Source organism: Phycodurus eques, chromosome 7 (genome assembly GCF_024500275.1).
Source record: "Phycodurus eques isolate BA_2022a chromosome 7, UOR_Pequ_1.1, whole genome shotgun sequence".
Classification (NCBI taxonomy): Eukaryota; Metazoa; Chordata; class Actinopteri; order Syngnathiformes; family Syngnathidae; genus Phycodurus; species Phycodurus eques.
In genome coordinates, this window is record NC_084531.1 from 9,999,620 (window position 1) to 10,020,447 (window position 20,828).

Below are 20,828 nucleotides of genomic sequence, written 5' to 3' on the forward strand. Positions count from 1 at the left end.
AACCCAGGAGATTGAGGAGATAATAGACTGTAATACAACTGGCTTCAGTGAGGCATCCATAAGTGGGAGTGGGAAGGAAAATGGGTGGTATCAGGGTGGATGGTGAGAAATCATTACACTACAACTCCTCACACAAGCAGGTCAGTGTCTGAGTGCTCCACTGCAATACTCAAATGTTTACCCAAATACATGGAAACAAGCAACCATGATCAGTTTAATCTGTTGGTAGAAAAAAGTTGTTTAAGATTTTATGGTAAACAAGCTTTATGTTGTTGGTAGAGAAGAAATATAAAACAGGTTACATTGTGTTCCAAAAGGTACAAGTGCCACTACACCCCAGTGGTGGGCGGTACTGTACTTACCGGGAGTAGATATTTCACATACTTTGTGTGCAGATAAGTTTTTTAATGTTGTCCCTAGTTATCAAAATAATTATATAAAGAATAATTGAACATTTCATTTTTACTATTGTACTTAAGTATATGTACTTCTACTTGAATATAGAGCTACACACTAATAAAATGAATCATTAATTTGTACCTCTATCTGTTTTCTGGACGAACAAGGTACAGGTATGTTCGGAAGCTGTAAAGGTAAGAGTAATCAGCCCCAGTTATCAGCCAATGTACTGTACCCTTCAGTGTATGATGGCATATCTGTTCCTTGTGGCAACGTAACCCACAAACTTATGCAAAACTGACTCATTATAACACCCACTGTGGATACTGTTGCATACGTCACTGCCATCCTCTTTCTATTAATCCAAGTGAGATTGTGACAGTGACCTTTTCCTCTTAGAGAATCGCGACCAAATGACTAAAACATGCCTGATGACTACAAGAGAACTAGATGCAGCGACAAAACTATCCTCATTCCTATTAGAGAGGCAAGGCTAATTCTCATAATTGGTAAGATTGGCATTGGCAATAGTTTGCTTTTGTTGTCATATTAACCCCAGTAATAGAAAGCGGTGTTGACTTTGGGGCCTTTGCATTTATCCTCACGAGGACAGTCTGTTCAGTACAGCTGTTGTTTGACACAAATATACAGTGACAATTGGGAGCTTACAGTGTACACCTGTCTATTAGCTACAATACTTATGCTCTGTAAGGTTGACACTTAACTGCTTTAAGATTTGTGCAGCACTCACAACTTGTAAGAGGCATCTGGTAGCCCAGGGGTGTCAAAGCTATTTTTGTCGTGGGCCATATTATAGTTGTCTTCCGTCAGAGGGTGTTATGACTTTGGAACCATATCAATGAAAGCCTCATCATATTATTACATAATACACAACAAATTGATGGATAACTAGTTTTGGAATCAGAAGTCAATGTTTATATAAGAAGAGGTTTGGTAACAAAAAAAAAATGCTTGGAAGACATCTCAATTTGCAATGTTGGTACAGAAGAACCAGAGGTAGGAGCTAATGATTTGCTTTCGCCCACCATTTGAAATTATAAGGGCCTTGAGTCTGACACCTGTGTATTAGCCTATGCCAAGTGGTTGAGACCAGCCAATTTCAAAATGTGTGGCAGAGGACTTTGTGTGAGGCACAGCAGCTTGAGAAGATACATATATATACATGTATATATGTATTTTTTTTTAACTACTATGCTATCTTTAATGAAGCCTGTTTGATTTTTAGGTCCTCCCATGGTGAGAGAGGAGACAGCCCTGGACACTTACAATAGGCCGTGTTGAGACAGCAGTCAAATTTGATTTTTTGATCAAATTAGATCTTGACGCTCCGCTGTCAGCACTTTTATTTAAGTGTAAGTGACCAGATCAGATTTGTTCGTGTCCACACATCAGCGCCCTATACTGATCTGTCTGCATAGGTTTGTGTGGTAACATCATAGGAGTCAGTACATATGCTGGCGATGTCCTACACAAATTGAAGTATGAGTCCTGAAAAATAGAAAAACATAGGGTTGCACCTTGACTTACGAGTGCCCCAACTTAATGTTTTTGAGTTACAAGACGTCACTTTTTTGGCTTGTTTGGCAAACAGAAATTTGACTAATACGTGAGCTTCAGGCATTCAGCAACAAACTTTCAAAACCTCTGACCAGCATCCCTTTATATTAGTTACAACACAGTGAAAGTATCTGCAACTTTGGTGGTCCCTGAAGCAAAAACTCGGGCATGGGAGGAGTTTGGTGAGGCCATGGAGAAAGACTTCTGGACGGCTTCGAGGAAATTCTGGTCTACCATCCGGTGTCTCAGGAGGGGGAAGCAGTGCACCATCAACACTGTGGAGAGTGGGGATGGGGCACTGCTGACCTCGACTCGGGAGGTTGTGACCAGTCTACATGTGTTTTGTGGACTTGGAGAAGGCGTTCGACCGTGTCCCTCGGGGGGTCCTGTGGAGGGTGCTTCGGGAGTATGGGGTACCGAACCCCCTGAAACGGGCTGTTCGGTCCATGTACGACCGGAGACAGAGTTTGTTCCGCATATCCGGTAGTAAGTCGGACTCGTTTCCGGTGAGGGTTGGACTCCGCCAAGGTTTCCCTTTGTCACAGATTCTGTTCATAACTTTTATGGACAGAATTTCTAGGCACAGCCGAGGCGTAGAGGGGGTCCGGTTTGGTGGCCTCAGTATTGCATCTCTTCTTTTTGCAGATGATGTGGTTCTGTTGGCTTCATCAATCCGTGAACTCTCACTGGAGCAGTTTGCAGCTGAGTGTGAAGCGGCTGGGATGAGAATCAGCACCTCCAAATCTGAGACCATGGTCCTCAGTCGGAAAAGGGTAGCGTGCCCCTCCAGGTCGGGGATGAGATCCTGCTCCAAGTGGAGGAGTTCAAGTATCTTGGGGTCTTGTTCACGAGTGAGGGAAGAATGGAAGGGGAGATCGACAGGCGGATCGGTGCAGCGTCTGCAGTGTTGCGGACTTTGTATCGATCCGTTGTGGTGAAAAAGGAGCTAAGCCGAAAGGCGAAGCTCTCGATTTACCAGTCGATCTACATTCCTACGCTCACCTATGGTCACGAGCTGTGGGTCGTAGCTGAAAGAACAAGATCCCGTATACAAGCGGCCGAAATGAGTGTCCTCCGCAGGGTGTCCGGGCTCTCCCTTAGAGATAGTGTGAGAAGCTCGGTCATCCGGGAGGATCTCAGAGTAGAGCCGCTGCTCCTCCACATCGAGAGGACCCAGATGAGGTGGCTGGGGCATCTGACTCGGATGCCTCCCGGACGGCTCCCTGGTGAGTTGTTCCGGGCACGTCCCACCGGGAGGAGACCCCAGGGACGACCCTGGAGACGCTGGAGAGACTACATCCTTTGGCTGGCCTGGGAACGCCTCGGGATCCCCCCGGAAGAGCTGGATGAAGTGGCTGGGGAGAGGGAAGTCTAGGCGTCCCTGCTAAAGCTACAGCCCCCGCGACCCGACCTCGGACAAGCGGTAGAAAATGGATGGATGGATGGATGGAACATGAGCAATGTGTACATGTAGTCAACTTGGACGAGGTATCGGATCGGACTCTATTTCGGTTGATACTCAAATAAACTGACTCGCCTCAGTGCAAAAAACTGTGACTGGGACATCCTTGCTCTTGAAATAGTGACATATGACACATATTGTATATGGGCATGGTCATACACATATTTTTGTGATTAACTCATTCAGTGCCAGCCCTCCCAGTTAACATGGATATTTGACTTCTAAAGCAGTCAGTGGCACTGAGTGTGTTAAATTGCGATGCACATCTCCATTACATGTCGTGCAACGCCAATTTGACTGATATAAATACTGTGGTGGTGTTTAGAGACGAAGGAGTCGTTAGCATATAGTGAGAGGTTTGGCGAAATCCACAAATTTGCAACTGGAGAGAGACTGGTGATTTTTGCTTTTCAGACAATCAAGTCAAGACAGATACAATGTGGATGTGACAAATATTTGGGTTTGGTGCTGCCATCCTGAACAAGGCCTTCGGTACTTCTACATACAATACATGTCCATCTCAACAAATTCTAAAATGATACAAAACTCAATTTATTTCACTATAATTATTATGGCTTACAGGTAACAAAACACGCCAAGGTCCCCACCTATAGAAATGAGAATATTACGTAAAAAAAAAAAAAAAAAAAAAACAATCAAAATGATTTTTTGTATAGAAATTGGGACAGAATTGGTCTTCTGAAAAGTACTTCCCATTTGAATCTGCATAATACAGTAATTTCTGAATTGAACTTAAATAAATTAGAATTTCTTTCATATTCTAATTTACTGAGATACAATTATATATGTATATATACATATATTCTCTGATTTAAATATGTGGGTAGATATTTTTGGATGGCACGGTGGTCGACTGGTTAGAGCGTCTGCCTCACAGTTCTGAGGACCGGGATTCAATCCCCGGCCCCGCCTGTGTGGAGTTTGCATGTTCTCCCCCTGCCTGTGTGGGTTTTGCCCGGGCACTCCGGTTTCCTCCCACATCCCAAAAACATGCATTAATTGGAGACTCTAAATTGCCCGTAGGTGTGACTGTGTGTGCGAATGGTTGTTTGTTTGTATGTGCCCTGCGATTGGCTGGCAACCAGTTCAGGGTGTACCCCGCCGCCTGCCCGATGATAGCTGGGATAGGCTCCAGCACACCCGCGACCCGAGTGAGGAGAAGCGGCTCAGAAAATGGATGGATGGATGGATGGATGATATAATTGACATACAGAGTAAATTATAGTATTGTAATAATACATAATTTGTTTTGTAATAGCTCATTTCCACCTCCATTGGGGCCATGGCAAGGAATATCCATAATGCAAAAAAAGTAGTTTGTTTGTATTACAAAAGGGAAGCAAGCACATACTTATGCATAGTTATTACATGAACAATGTTGTTTATAGTCTCCATATCTTTTGTCCCCTTCTACATAGCCCATTACCTTTTCTATTTCTCAGCTGATTGAGTCTCAGCTATGAGTCAAAACAGGGCCATATGAACTTGACATACAGTAAGCAGCGGAGGGGAATTAATTAAATCTCAATCATTTTCACAGTCAATGAGTGCACACTGAAGCAGTTTGAATGACAAAGTGTTTCAAGGTTCATGTAGGGCAAGGTTGACAGGTTATTGTTTTGTTTTCATTTATTAAAAAAATTCTCCCAAAATTCTTTCAAATATTCAGAAGGAAATATTCCCAGAGCAATAATCATGTGGAATTTAATTTTGTATCTCCTAGATAATATTTTTCATCAAGGCCAAAGCCTGAGAAAGGCAGAGTCAGGGACATGAACTGTATGAGGAGAAAGATGGAATGAGGAATGGGTGTAAGGAAAAGATGAAATGACAAGTATGCCATAGAGCTATACAACGCTAAAGAAGACGAAAAAGAACTTTCTAATAAGGTGAGAAAGAAAAAATTCATGCAAGCCTATATAAGTGCTGCTCTTTGGTGATAAAATACTTCTTAAGAAGTGAAGAAATAATTAGAAGTACATTGTATGTCGTGCTTCGAGCTCCAGCTGGATAATAACAAAGCATGGAGGGAGTGCCAGTGTCGTGAAAAAAAAAATTAATAAGGATTAAATTTTATAACAGCCTCAGCCTAACAAAAAATATTTTATAATTAATACAAAATAGCCTATAGGCCTACATGAAAATGAGGGTAAAAAATAATAAAAACAGCTCAAATTAAGGAAACTGAGAACCTCTCAAGTTGAACGGCCCTGTGGTCGTACTATTGGGAAATGAACAAAAATATATGTGAAAAATTACAAAGTGTCACAAAAGTCACCAAAGCTAAATATTAAAATTAGAATTGAGACAAGCTCTGGAGATTACGAGAGCTCAGTTCAGCCAACTGTGTACACCAGAGGTGTCAAACACATTTTTGTCATGGGTCACATTGTAGTTATGGTTTCCCTTAGAAAAGGCTATGACTGTGAAACCATATAAATGTTTAATCGTCTCATCATATTATTACATATGCACAACAAACTGATGGATAACTAGTTTTGAATTCAGAACTCAAGGATAACAGTTTGTTCAGATATTGTTCAAGTTACTGGAAAAACCCCAAATGCTTGCAATATCTCTATGTTATTATGTATTAAATATGACAATTACAAATTTTGGTTTCGATTTTAGCAAAAATCATGGAAGCTGATGCGCATATTTGCTTTCACGGGCCACAAAATGATGTGGCGGGCCAGATCTGGCCTCCGGGTCTTGAGTTTGACACCATGATATACACAATAACCATGACATTTTTTTACAGGGATTGTGGCTTGCAGGTAGCAGCTTTTATTCATACAAACTCACGAAAGCAACCGTATCCACGCAACAATATGATATACTGACTTAAGTTATTTTTCTTTTCAGCATTTTTCAGAGCTTTGAACAGCAGCTTAAAGGATGAGCCTGACAAAATCTAACGAAAGACTTCTTTAGACTTGTCGACTTTTAAGACTTGAGTTTTTGTTTTTTTTCTGGTTACACTTCTTATTCAGAAGGAAGGACCGGACTCAACAAAGGATGTTGAGATGATGACTGTGAAGAAAGAACATACACACGAAGTAAGCAGACTCGATTTCTCACCAGTAAGTAAAGGTAGACTGTTGTAAGGATTCACTTTTAACACCATTACATGCCATTCGCAACCTTGAAACTTCGTATATCAGGACAGTCGCAAACCGAGGACTCACCTGTATTTGTTGAGCATTTACAGTAAAGTACAGTATGCACGTATGGATGAGTATGTTCAATTAATTGTATTTTATCATTGACAAAAGCTTACACCACAGCAATAAAACACAACAGTGACTGACAAGAGAAGTGTGTGGATGTGAAATGGAAGAAAGTAAATTTGTGGAAGATTGTGTTGGTGGGGTATGCACTGTATAATGCCTGAGTGCAAAACTTTCTTATTAGAAGAATAAGTATTATCACAAACGCGTGCGAGGTGACTATATTTTTGTTGACATCAAAACAATCCTACAGAGTCACAATCTTGTGCTCAACTAACCTTCAAATGACATTCGGGGTCCCATCAACATATGACGAGTCACTGGCAACCTGATGTGATTTATTCAATCCCGCCGAGTAGCTTGGGCGATGGGGAACAAATCACTTAGATGGAAGCCACGGAGCAAAGACTGAGTGCCAGTGGGACTGAAAATGTGTCTGCCTGCGCAAGCGTGTGTCCTTTTATCATTCTTTGTGACTATCATCCATCAGCTTGGGTACAACAAGCCTGTGTGTGTGTGTGTGTGTGTGTGTGTGTATGTCTGTGTGTGCATGCCTCCCGTGTCTATGCTATATTAAGTTGTTGCTGAGAGGCTGCAGGATGTCGGCTATTCAGCTGCAACAATTGTGTAAAAGGCAACCTTTCAAAGCCTGATGTTTTTTTTCCCACTTTCACAGCTTTTACATGTAGCATGTTGTTATTATTATTATTTTTTATCACTTCTCACACAAAAACCCAGTGGTTCAAGTCCATGGCAAGGTTTCCTATTCAGGGTTATCATGAGGTGTGCCACGGAAAATTATCCAATTTCACAGAATTGGTCTGAAAATTATTCATTTACTATAAATAACGAATCTTAGCTATCTATCAATGGCACATACTGACAAGATGAACAATTAAGAAGGTAACATAATAAATCTGTGTATCCACGTTTTGTGACATTTTTGTTTGGCAGTGTGCCGTGAGACTTTTTTTACAATGTAAAATATGTGCCTTGGCTGGATAAAGGTTAGGAAACACTGGTGTGGGGTATTAGGTCTTATAATACTTATCACATACAGTATATTAACAGTCACTGTTTTGTGGAGTTATTAGGAAGGAAAGGAATAAGACTGACAGTTTTAGTTACCCAACTAAACAAAATACTTTTGGAAAAATTCTGTCAGATGTAAAGACTTTGCAAAATGAACATTTCCTGTGTTTAAAGAAGCTTATATGAGCATTACAATCTGTGCTGTTCTTAGACAAGATACTATTTTTCCTTATTTTGTTAGCTTTAGGTTCTCTGTTGAAGTTGAGTAGCTTTTACTATGATGTATTGTCAAGTTGCCCTCTCGCAACTGTTTATCATTAGTTACAGCTGTGTGTTGCATTTGAATATGTATACAGTGGTGCCTTGCGAAACAAGTGACTCGACTTAAGAGTTTTTCGAGATACGAGTCATTGCTCAGCCGATTTTTAGCTTTGATTTGCAAGCACAGACATGAGCTATGAGCGCTGTATGTGGGCAGTGAACTCAACTCAATTCACTTCACAATAAGCAGCAGTTGGGCAGATAAAAAGATCTTCAAAAAAAGAGGGTTTGAGCTGTTTATTGCCATTGCTGTTCTTCTGTCACTTTCGGAAAATGGCACGGGCTTAAGCAGGCAGAGGACTTGAAGTGCTTATTCAGAAATGATGGTTTAGCAACACGTTATTTTAAGTGATTCATTCAAGAGCAAATTTATATAAATTGGGGTACAGTAATGTTTCTTCTCCCAGTAAGGTTTTATTGTACCCTACTTTCTTGGAACACAATAAACATCTCACCTTTGAATTAAAAGAGAAACGGTGGAAAATACAGTTCTTGATAAACAAACCCAATTAATAATCCACAACTCATGTGTTACAGTATTTATTCAGTGCAGTGCTGCCTGAGGTTCGAACTCATGCGACCACCATCCCTCATGTTAAGAGTTGAGTCCACCTACCGCTGGGCTCTTCCCAGCCTGTTTCCAAGGATTCCAAGGAGTGACGTTTGGCACCGTGCGAGCTGTAGTCACACTCCTATATAGCCTATACATCCATCCATCCATCCATTTTCTGAGCCACTTATCCTCACTAGGGTCGCGGGCGTGCTGGAGCCTATCCCAGCTGTCATCGGGCAGGAGGCGGAGTACACTCTGAACTGGTTGCCAGCCAATCGCAGGGCAACCATTCGCACTCACAGTCATGCCTACGGGCAATTTAGAGTCTCCAATTAATGCATGTTTTTTGGGATGCGGGAGGAAACCGGAGTGCCCGGAGAAAACCCACGCAGGCACGGGGAGAACATGCAAACTCCACACAGTCGGGGCCGGGGATTGAACCCGGGTCCTCAGAACTGTGAGGCTGACGCTCTAACCAGTCGGCCACCGTGCCGCCATAGCCTATACAAACTATAAAATATTTATCCAAACTCTGAGGTGACCGCGATTCTATTAAAAAACAAACAACTAAAAATCATTTTGAATGGAGCCTGCATGAGGGCTTTATATTTATGTCAAACCTAATGGCAAAATCTGAAGCGCTTCCCGAATCAGTCACGTGGTACAGTCAGGCAGTGAGACTTCGGACGTCATCACTTCCGGCTCCTACCGTACTCGAAGCAAGCCTCGATATGCACTTTGCAAAACGCCCCATTCATTACTCGAGACTCCGCACATCTCGTAACATCACTAGTTTTGTGTTTAAGTACGCCTGTGATTTTGAGTTGGGCTTTTTTGTATTATAGATTTTTGTTTTTCCACTTTTTGGTACCTTCCTCCAGCTATGGCTCCGTCTACTACCACTTTGTGTTAGGATTCTTTATTAGTCTCAGATTCTATACTCGTACATTAGCAATTTTGCCTTTGTTGATTGCCGTTTTACTTTAGATTACTCCCACAATCTGGTGCAATTTAGTTTTGTAGTGTAGAGTTAGTTTTTCCCGCGATGACAGTAGTCGTCATTGTTTGTCTGCTGAATTCCTGTTAAGAGTTTGTGGTTGAATAAAACTTCTGCAAAGTGTTTCAAACTTTACCTTCTGCGTGAGGGTCCATTCACTGGGCTCAGGCCATTCATGACATATCAAACCATCACTTCGAATAACGCTACAAAAGTAATACACGTCTGATATTTTGTGCGACTAAAGTCTTATTTTTTCCTGAAAAGTTTGTCCTCTCCTCTTACAAAAATAAATCAATTAAAAATTGAAAACCCCTGAAAGATAATAAATGCAGTGAAACCTCAAAATGAAGACGGAAGGCGACCAAACCCATGAGTGTGCAAAGACCAAAGAAATGCGTCGAGTTACAGGTGAGCAGTTTAAGGACGTTGATGAGCATCTTGAGATGATTCAAGGGAAATGGATTAAGCAGTGGAGTGTTGTGGCAGATCGTTAGTCTGGGGTGTCAGGAGCAGAGATAAATGAAGTGCCTGTGGGGTAGGCAGACAGAAGGAAGTGACACTTGGAGGAAATAAGAGCGAACAAAGCAGAGCAATGAGAGCCAACACAGAAAGATGACAATCGCTAAGAACAGGCTCACTGATGCTCCCAAGTTTAAGACATGCAGGGGAGCAAGAACATGACCTAAAATTCACAAGTGAAACACTTAATACTATGTTAATATATGCATATTATCTACAACTATACATATTTAATTTAACATGCCTTGCATTTAACATTGGTTGTCCTTATATGGCACAATTCATGTACAACCACCATTTTTTTTAAACTGAATTTAATCCTGATACATTATAAATACATTGTTTGACCTGGATAATATCAAATGCTGTTTTGTTAATAGTAGAAGTCTAAGATCGTGACACTGTTATTGGTTTCTATTAACTGGCAAATACTGTACATGTTCCAATAAAAATTACAGGCATTTTATTCTTCCAAAGAAAGTATTTTTTAAAAAGTATTTTAGTTTTATTACCACAATACATCCTGCCCGTTCAGCATCCTGCCCGTATAACATCTGTAAAGACTACAGAGCAACATTTATAGTGCTGCTGCATGTAGCAGAAAATTCACAAATAACTGCCGCTCGTTCTAATTGCCGTTAAAAATATTAATTAAAAAAGGTGGAAAAGCAGGGACTTGGTAAGAACTATGTGAATAAGGGTGGGATGTGTTTAAAAGTCAATAAAAGGGGCTTTCTGTGGAAAATAAGATCTGCGAGTAAGTGAATTTGCAAATGTCGAATCGTGAATATGCAGGGGTCCACCGTACTTATATTAAATAGCATCACTCTTGGCAGAAACCTCTGTCCAAATTTAGTCAATTTCACAAATGGATACTATTGGTCATTCTCTACAGTATGTGGGTCTGTTATTTTTACAATTTATTGGCTAATCTAAAAGTGTTAAGTTTGAAGAAGCAATGTGCATGGCTCAACAAACTTTTTTATTTTTTTGAGAGATGCCTGACACTAGTGATATAGAAAATATATTTATATAAAAATAGATGATGTACTTTATCACTGTAAAAAAATGCACATAGACATAGACTATATATGACGTACTCTGCAGTTGAGGTCCCTTTATGAGAAAATATTTGCACAATTTCCTACTTTCTAAATATTTTAGCTACAAACTGTCTGAGTAAAAAATTTGTAATAAAACTAAGTACGACAAATTCTCCCAACCTAAAGATTAGAATCGTGAGGCTTTATTGCCTCTGTTTAAGAGAAGTCTTGATTAATTCCCAGAGCATTGTGGAGGCTGTAAATACGGTGGTGTTGTCAGTGGACAAATCAGCTGTAGATTCCATTTGAAAACTGCCCGAAAAAAAGAGTTTGCATAAGGAGACAAGGTTTCCACGTCAGTGTGTTCTGTTAGGGTTAGAAGTTACAAGCTCCAAGTGAGGCTGCACATAACATGACAGCAAGTTGTAGTTAAAGGGAAGCCAGCAATGAACTAAATTGGACTCCCAGTTGTTTCATTTACTGCTCTGACCTTCGCTGCACTGTAGAAACAGTCTATTTATAGCAATGCTAGGGATAGTTCTTGGGTGTTCTGAGCTTTTAGAAAGAAATGACCACTGCCTTTATTTTTCTGGACTGAATGGTTCAATTTGATAATGTAGGGAAGCAACCATGAAAGTGTGAGATGTTAGGGAAGGGAGAGGTGAAGCAGGAAAATACAGTAAATAGTCCTACACCTCCATTATTTTTGGCTGACTTTCATGACAAAATGTTCCATTGAATTTATTTTGAACTTGGAATATTTTTGTTCCCGAACTGCTAAACCTTTACCCTTGTATGGAGAGAACCATATTGCTACGCCACCAAATCTTAATCTGAAAATTGTTTCTTTTCTGACATCTGCTACTTGTTATAACATGACTGCATCAACTAGCATAAGTATTTGCCAGCCAACTTCTTGTTGACTTATTCTCATGGTACACCCACTGCGAATTGTTAAAAGTTACAATTATCCCACTCTTTGTGGCAACTAAACGACGTGTCAGTTTGAGTGTTTTCTGTGAATAAGGCTGTTCAAGATAGGTAAGAAAATTAGATACGCCGGCAAGCTGTAGCTGCCCGGCTAACAGACGTGCCTACATGGTGGCCATTTTGGGGAGGTCGACGTTCCCATAGAAGGCAATGCATGGACACTGAAATGAAGTGGTAACTTGCTCAATTCTCAACCTATTTTCACGTGGGTTATTGTTTTGTCAACGCCAAAGCGTATGCTATCAATACACATTTGGGGGGGGGGGGGGGGGGGGGAGTGAAAGGGACTCTGAATTTCCTTGTAGTAATAGTACAGTGTTTTTGGCAGCTGTATACAACACAATACCGGCATCCTTTGTTTTATTGCTGTCCACAAACATGGAATATGCGCTGACGACTTTGACCTCCCTAGTTTAGCGTCGCCATAGACACATAGCTTAAAATGGGCATGTCGTATCCACCCATACATATATGTGGTGTTCACAGAACCTTCGCTTTTACCAACATTAGCATGCTAGTGAAGCAACCTCCAACCCAACAACAAATCTTAATATGTCAGTGTTGTATGGTTGCATACTATGACTTCACTAACATGTACAAAAACTGTTGTAAGGGTTAATAAACTCTGATTTAGAGTTGACAATGTCATGTTCTTATTCAGTGAATATTAGACCAAACAGTATCAATTTACTATTGGTGCGGCTAAATGTATCAGTGTCCACAAAACTATCAATACATTCCACACATTTAAAGAAGTAACCAATGACATATATTATTTGAACAGAATGTTGAGCTTTATTCTCATTTGCCTTTTATTCGGTATCAGTGGACCATATCATTGTGCCTATTGGAGAGAGATTTTTGTTATTTTATGAATCGTATGTCGTTGCTACTTCATCCAAAGTTTCTTTCGTCTTGCTCAACTCTTTAGCACTTATCTTCGAACATTTAACCAGATTGTAAACTTTATAATATAGCTGACATTGCCTAATTACGGTGACAGAGAGAAAATGAACGTTTAGTTTTCAAGCAGAGCTTATCCTTTGGATCTTGACATCCAAAATGGGAGATAAGAAAATACTGATCACATAAAATCAAAGAAGATTACCGTTTGAAGTCCAAAAATGCATTACATTTTCAGGAAAATGTTGGTCAACCTTTGTACAATGATTGTATAAATCTTGGGGCTTTCCAACTTTAAGGTAGCACTCCAATACATTTTTGCAGCTGCAGTGTTGCTTGCACTTTTGTCTCAGTGAGTATAATGAATAAGCTTTAGAGATGAGTCACTAAGGGGACACGGGCGCTTCCCTGCATCTTCACCATGTCCCAGACTGCCTGGGAGAGAGCGATGTGGGGGGAAAAGTGAAGACTTCACAGGCTGTGAAAGAATGTCAAAAGCTGGACGTAGCCTTCTTGTGAGCCCTAAATTTGAAATTTTAATGTGAATAGATTCTGCAGTGCTATTATGGGGGGGGGGGGGGGGGGTTGAACCACAAAAAAACACTATAAGGCTCAGTTTAACATGATTAGCTTTTACTTTTAGTTAATACATTTTCAGAACTCGGAGGACAGTAGGTGTTCATTTCTGTCCCTACACTATTGTACCCCATGGGGCTAACACTGTTACTGTGTTGACCTTTTCCAGTTCCATAAAAATACAAGTGTTTTCAAGCTGTTTAGATGTTAAGATATCCCCAAAAAAATTTCTTTTTGAGAAAAACACCCATGGAGTTTTAACTGCTCTAAAGTATATGAAAGGATAAAGATAAAGATTATCATAGCTTTACATACCATATAAACTTGCATAGATTCATCTCTAACCTTTAAAGTTTCGGCTTCAGCAGCAACCTATGGTCTAAAAATGGGGCTTAGCCTTTTTAAATACTGTGTATCTGACTCACTCTGCCTACTCCCTTTACATGCACCTATTACCTCACAACAGGGGTGCTGGGACCGCAAATGACGAGCAATACCCAAGACGAAGCATTGTTTTCTACATAGATTAACCCAACCATGGCAAAAAAGCAGCATATTGCAGACAGAGGCAAACAGAGACACCTGGGTGTACAATGTTGCCCCCCGGATAGTAATAAAAAAATGCAAAGCTTCAAGGCAGTTTAAGGAAAAAATCCAACCATGTAGTGTTCCAAGACATTAGGAAAAGGAAAAAAAAACCTAAATGGTTCAAGTAGCACAAGTATTTTATTTTTTTGCTCCCAAATGATATAGTTCAGAAAAACGCATGGAATTGGAGCTCCCAAAAACAGAATCAGGGCTATGGATAAAAATTGTACACTAATCCGATAGCTGTCAATGTGACTGCAGCATAAGCGGAGAGATTGGGCCAGCTGACAAAACACCTATCGAAGATGTATGCAAGTGTGTCTACTCAAACATCACATCCATGTTGAAAAAACTAAATACCTGTGGTATATAAAAAGGAGAAGGAAAACAAAGCGGATTAAATATGATTTTAATGTGGTACAATAGCTGTGCATTGACTCTTTAATAAAGAAAAAGATTGCAGACAGAGTTCAGTGGAACGGAGCCAAGGTTACTGGTACTTTTATTTCAACCAATATGCAGTAGGTGGGAAGGTCCAGGCCAATTTAATTGTATGTAACGTTTAGCATTTTTATTATTTATTCCTTATATTGTTTACTTGTGTTATGAGTTGTGCGATGTTGTCACTTAAATATATAATTCCACCGAATTGGCATTAAATTGGTCTTTTTTTTCAACTCAAATAATAGACAAACTACTAAAAGGTGTAGTGGCCATTGTTTTATTTATTCTGAAACTCCTCATTAGACCAACATGATTGAGAGTAGGAGTGAGTTTTTAGTATTAAATTAGCAAATGCATGAAATTGGCAATTGTGGCAACACATGGCATTTATGCAAATAGCATGTTTAAGCATATTAGAGTGATTTAAAAAAAAAAAAAAAAAAAATATATATATATATATATATATATATATAGGTCCCTGAGTCATAGTTGAAATATTGTATATACAGAAAAATAAGTGAGGGAATTTACTTTTTGCTTTCCCATGACCTGCAGAGGAGCTGAATGATGCAACTTCCTGTAGAATGTGAATTGTGGAATATTCCACATTTTCAGATGGCGTAATGTTTTAGGGTAACAGGACTGAGTGAAAACCCAGGGACATGACTGAAGTGTGCATTTAAATTTTTAAAAAAAAGAAAATTAACTTAAAATATAGTTTGGATAAAGAGTAATCCAAATATGCAAAGCATAACATTTATAAGGGATTTCAACTATCATATTTAATGGTAAAGTCAAACTTTAAGAAGCGGTAACAAGCAATGGATTGTATTAACTTTTTAAATTATATTTAAATATGCACTCAGCTCAATGTGCGGGACACTACTTAATAAAACATTTTACAGTAAATTTTATGGTGCATTTATACATTTTACGTCCTGTGGAACAAATGGCTCTGATTTGGTGGAATGGCCCGCACCTAAATAAACAGCGCAGACCTGTGCTAAGGCAATTGACAACACTCAGCATTTGCTTATTTTGTATACAATTCGACTTTGCGTAATGAGGCCATGGTGTCATATCTTTGTCTCAGCTCCTGTGTGCTTAACATCATCCATCCGTTGAATTATTGACTTAAGTGAGAGAAAAAAAAAAAAAACTGTTACGGGTGTACAATATCAAAGTGGTACAGCAAATCTACACACTAGAACCTCTTTAGTCCAATGCAATCCATTCTGGGATACAGCTGGATCTTCTGTATATTTTTCAGGATTTTACGTCAGGGGTATACAACTTTAAGGTTTCGCTTGATTTGTGTCTAAAAGCAAAGAGCAGCTTTTGTTTTGCTTACCAAGGAGGTGAAGATGTATGTGTAGTAGACTGACAGCATTCCCAGCTCTGATGCCTGCAAACAAAAGAGAAAGATGAGCAACAAGGGAAAATATAAGTATGTGGAATGAGAGAGTGCCAATGAAAAAGCAGTGAAACAAGGTTTGGAGTCTGAACGAGAAGCTGCTAAAACAAATTGGAAAGTAGAGGGAGTGAAAGGGGTGAGAGGTCAGTAAACTTATGCTCCATTCTGTGGCACTGTGATCAAATCCCACTCTTGATAAGAACAGACATTTATCTGTGGCTCAGGGGGGAGCAATTAAATTTTGGAGGTGAATTAGTATGCTGCTCGACAAGTGTCTGGCAATTTGATTAAATCAAAGTCACAGCAGAGTGCGGCCATGAAAGGAGATGGTGAACTTTTCAGAATTGCTGTCATTATCAAAAATAGGTATTGGCACACAGTAAGGATGATGATCAAGTCATTCTTTTCTACAATTGGAAACAATGACCTTGAAAAACTTTCACACTTTTGATTATAATGCCATCAGATTGCCAATGCCACTGGCATTGGCAATGGCATTGGCATTATATCATCACCCTTCTACCAGTATACTCACTATTTCTCCTCTGGATGTGTCCAAACCATCAAAATCTGCTCTCTCTAACTTTGTCTCCAAGACATCTAACCTTGACTGTCCCTCTGAACTCATTTCAAATTTTATCCAACCTGGTCACTCCTAGCGCGAACCTCAACATCTTAATTTCCGCCACCGCCATCTCTGCTTCCTATTGTCTCTTCAGTGCCACTGTCTCTAATCCGTACATCATGGCTGGCCTCACCACTGTCTTGTAAGCTTTGCCCTTCATCCTAGCAGAGACTCTTCTGTCACACAACACACCCGACATCTTCTTCCACCTGTTCCAACCTGCTTGGACCTTTTTCTTTACTTCCTGACCACACTCACCATTGCTCTGGACTGTTGACCCTAAGTATTTAAAGTCCTCCACCATTGCTAGCTCTTCTCCCTGGAACCTCACTCTTCCCCCACCACCCTTCTCATTCATGCACATATATTCTGTCTTACTTCGGCTAATCTTCATTCCTCTGCTTTCCAGTGCATACCTCCATCTTTCGAACTGTTCCTCAACCTGCTCCCTGCTTTCACTGCAGATCACAATGTCATCTGCAAACATCATGGTCCATGGGGATTCCAGTCTAACCTCATCTGTCAGCCTATCCGTCACCACTGCAAACAGGAAGGGGATCAGGGCTGATCCCTGATGCAGTCCCAAATCCACCTTAAACTCCTCTTCCACACCTACAGCACACCTCACTACTGTTCTGCTGTCCTCATATATGTCCTGTATTATTCTAACATACTTCTCTCCCACTCCAGACATCCGCATGCAGTACCACAATTCCTCTGTGGGTACTCTGTCATTCTTATTGATTAGTGTATTTGTTTTGTATATTTTCTTTTGCTTTTGTAAGCTTGTGGAATGAGTCAATGATCAGGCAGAAAATTAGTTCAATTTTGTATTAAAAAGATGAGCAATTAATACACAAGAGATTTACAGTGCACTGGAGCTCATTTAACAAGAGTCTCGCCATAATGATCTGCCCTCTTCCGGGATCTCACTTTCATTATCTGTGTCACTCTGTCGACAAAGTGTGAGGAACTTCCATCTGTTATCTTGGGAGCAAAACTTCCAGTCAGTAGGTGTGTGGGTACCTTGCTTAACACATTTGCAACCTTTGATAATCACTCAAGCATGATCAAATACTGTTCAAGTGATGTTTAAAGCAATAGTAAAAATGTAATATCTAACAGTTTCATTAATCAATTAAGACAATATGACATAACGTCTGCTATAAGAAGTTGAGCGACATCCACTCATAACTCCAGTATGACGCAACTCCTCCGGGCAGCAGTACTTTTTTTTTTATATATACAATACTGGCATTAAAACATGAGTTCAGAACATTTAGAGTAGGGCTGCAACAATTAACCAAATCACGAGAATAATTAAATTCTAAAAAAAAAAGTTGAAGCAAAATCTCTGCTTCGACGCTTCACAGGGATCATTTTTCCACATGCACCACTCTGTGTATAAATAAGTTGCTAATATGTATGATGGCGGTCATGCAGGAGTAAAGAGTCCATAAAAGGCAGAGGATGTCCAAAGGTTGTGATCATTTCACACAAAAAAGATAACGTGCAATGTGTACCTTGCCAGCACAGGGTAACGTAGCAATATTACCTAATTTAACATAGCCTACCATCGCTGTTCAGAACATATTGTAATGCCCCTATAAGTGGTCAAGAACAGACACAGCCACCAGTGCACTATCTATTACTTTATTGTATTGAACAAATGGTAAGATAAAAATGTAATAAGCACCTTCATACACAAGCTTCCAATGGCACAACTCACACCAAGACTGGCTAACTGGTCAACTCCACACTCTCATTCGCTGAAACCCACATCATTCACCAGGCCAGAGGACACTCTTTATTGAGTTTTCCACCACTTGCACACACTGCTGACTGCCCCTTACAGCGATCTTTACTACTCGAGGTCTTTGCAGCTGTTTTCTGACTGAATGAGATTACCTTCAGCGTGCTAACCCAACTGCCCCAAATTACTCTGACTGTCCAAAACTCACAGAGGCTAGACCTTTGTCCGATGAGGCTTGGATGTAGGATGTCCACAAGACAAGGGTCCCTTTGGACGCGGTTATCATCATCAGAGCCTGGCAAACACATCGGTGTTTTGCTCTCCCCTTGAGAGTTGGGATTGCCAGCTTTTCAACACCCTTGTCGACATAATGTCTCATGACAAGTGTCATGAAACTCCATCCATTGTCATTAGGCTGCAAGCCCTGACCTTTCATTTGAAAATCCCCGTCGTCAATATATTTGAGTGGATTTTGACTTTTTTCCCCTCCTGATTCTAGTCTCGGTAAGTTTACTCATGGTTTATCATTTTATTTACAGATATAAACATACCTGCATACAAGTTGCCAAGTTTGTGTTCATATATTAGATGGTAGGTTTCACTCTATGGATCATTATTATATCAAACCAGATTACTTGTTTTTGTTTCTTGGCAATGAATGTTTTTATTTTTATTTATTTATTTATTTATTTGCATGCATTTTTACACCCCTGTAAATGTAATGGCCCAGTCTACCAATACTTAGGGTGCTTCTAAATGGATCATGATGAAAAAGGAGGAGAGAAAGGGTAACAAAGGCAGTGAGAAGCAAGACATCCTACTGAGGACTCCCACTGCACTTTGGCCCAGGGTCGTAATGGTTGCTATGGTGACCAGATGACACTGATGGCAGCCGAATGCTTGATTGAGGAGAAGACTACAGCAGGAGAGAGCGAATGAGAACGGAAGAAAATGTTTCGGCTCTCTCAACTCCATTATTCATCCACTTGACGTCACCCTCAATCTGGCCATCCATCCATCCATTGTCTTGCAGAAATAATGAGGTGTGTATTAATTACAGCAGGATCACATGCCACTGCCAAACATCCTCGTTTCCCCAGCTCCTACTATCGATGCCATCCATTCTCTCACAGACATTAGTCTCCAATCTGGTGAAGTGTCATCATTTTAAGTGTCCAAGGTGTTAAAAATGGACTGAAAGGTTAATTGTCAGCATGTGTTGGAAAAGGAGGCAGCACATAAGGATCATATTGTTCTGTTGGAGACAAAGTGTCATGCTCACTAATGGCGTCATAAAAATGTTCTTCCCTAACACAATGAGCTTCATGGGTTTGCATATCACTACTATAGTTATGAACTCTGCTAACGCTGTTTTTAGAAAGTAATGACATTCGTAAAGTTGATTTTACTCATTGGAAAATAGATGGAAGGGTTTACATTACAGATGGTCACATGAAACTGATACATCCTAAAAGTGTGAGGCTGGACTTACACCACTTTGTTCAAGACAATTGAAATATTGTCTCTGTCGTGCGGAAATATGGTCAGTTTAATATTTTGTTCACAAATCGATACTATTGGTCTGTCCCCACGTAGTCTGTTGTTTTTATACATTATTCACTGATTTAAAGTGTTGAAAATAGCTTGCTAACAAATTATTAATGCTCTTGGATGCTTGAAAGGTCTGAGAAGTGTCATAAAACTCTGCCTAATCCTCACTTTGCGTGAGCCGCGCAGCATTATGTTGCCTCAAGATTGAGAGTCTGGATCTATATATTACATCACGGCTTAGAATGATGTAACTTTTGTGATAAAACACGTCTGGTCAGGGGGTCGGCGTGAGCACAGATGGACGGCTGGTGCATGTTTGTATTATTTTAATCAATGACAGCATACAAAAGTTAAGATTTTTTTTGTGTGTGTATTAAATTAGTGATTGAACATGATTTTGGGGTGGTGTTGATGTTATTGTGCAATGGTATATGATAGCAATATGTGGTACAATACCAACTTGAAAGATGCAGTGTTTGGTAACTGAAGCAAGATATGTATCATGGCATTTGAAGGACAAGCCATGCTAATGGCTAACCTAAGATCGAGATATCAGTCGGATATCTGCCATTGTGACTACAGTGTAAGTAGTCATCGTCATTGAAATACTCTGATCAAACAACATGTTCACGGTTAAATAAATGTACAGCAGAAGCAAATAATGAATATGGTATCAAGATACACATCTTATTTAATTTATGCTGAGAGTAATGATGAAACATGGGATGAGATTGTGTTTTATGTTGTCATCGATATCTTTTTGTATATAAAAGCATCTTTTTTATTATTGTTATTCTTTGACACTGCCTCAACTGCCTTTATTTTA

General features: G+C 39.9%; 1 protein-coding gene across 1 annotated transcript in view; it reads right to left on the reverse strand.

The window, feature by feature from the left end:
- The window catches only part of grik4 (glutamate receptor, ionotropic, kainate 4), a 395,044-nt gene that overhangs the window by 99,014 nt on the left and 275,202 nt on the right, over positions 1 to 20,828 (reverse strand). The window contains exon 8 of the mRNA XM_061681761.1: positions 16,011 to 16,064. Coding sequence (XP_061537745.1) covers positions 16,011 to 16,064 — 54 coding nt within the window. The remainder of the gene's footprint in view (positions 1 to 16,010; positions 16,065 to 20,828) is intronic.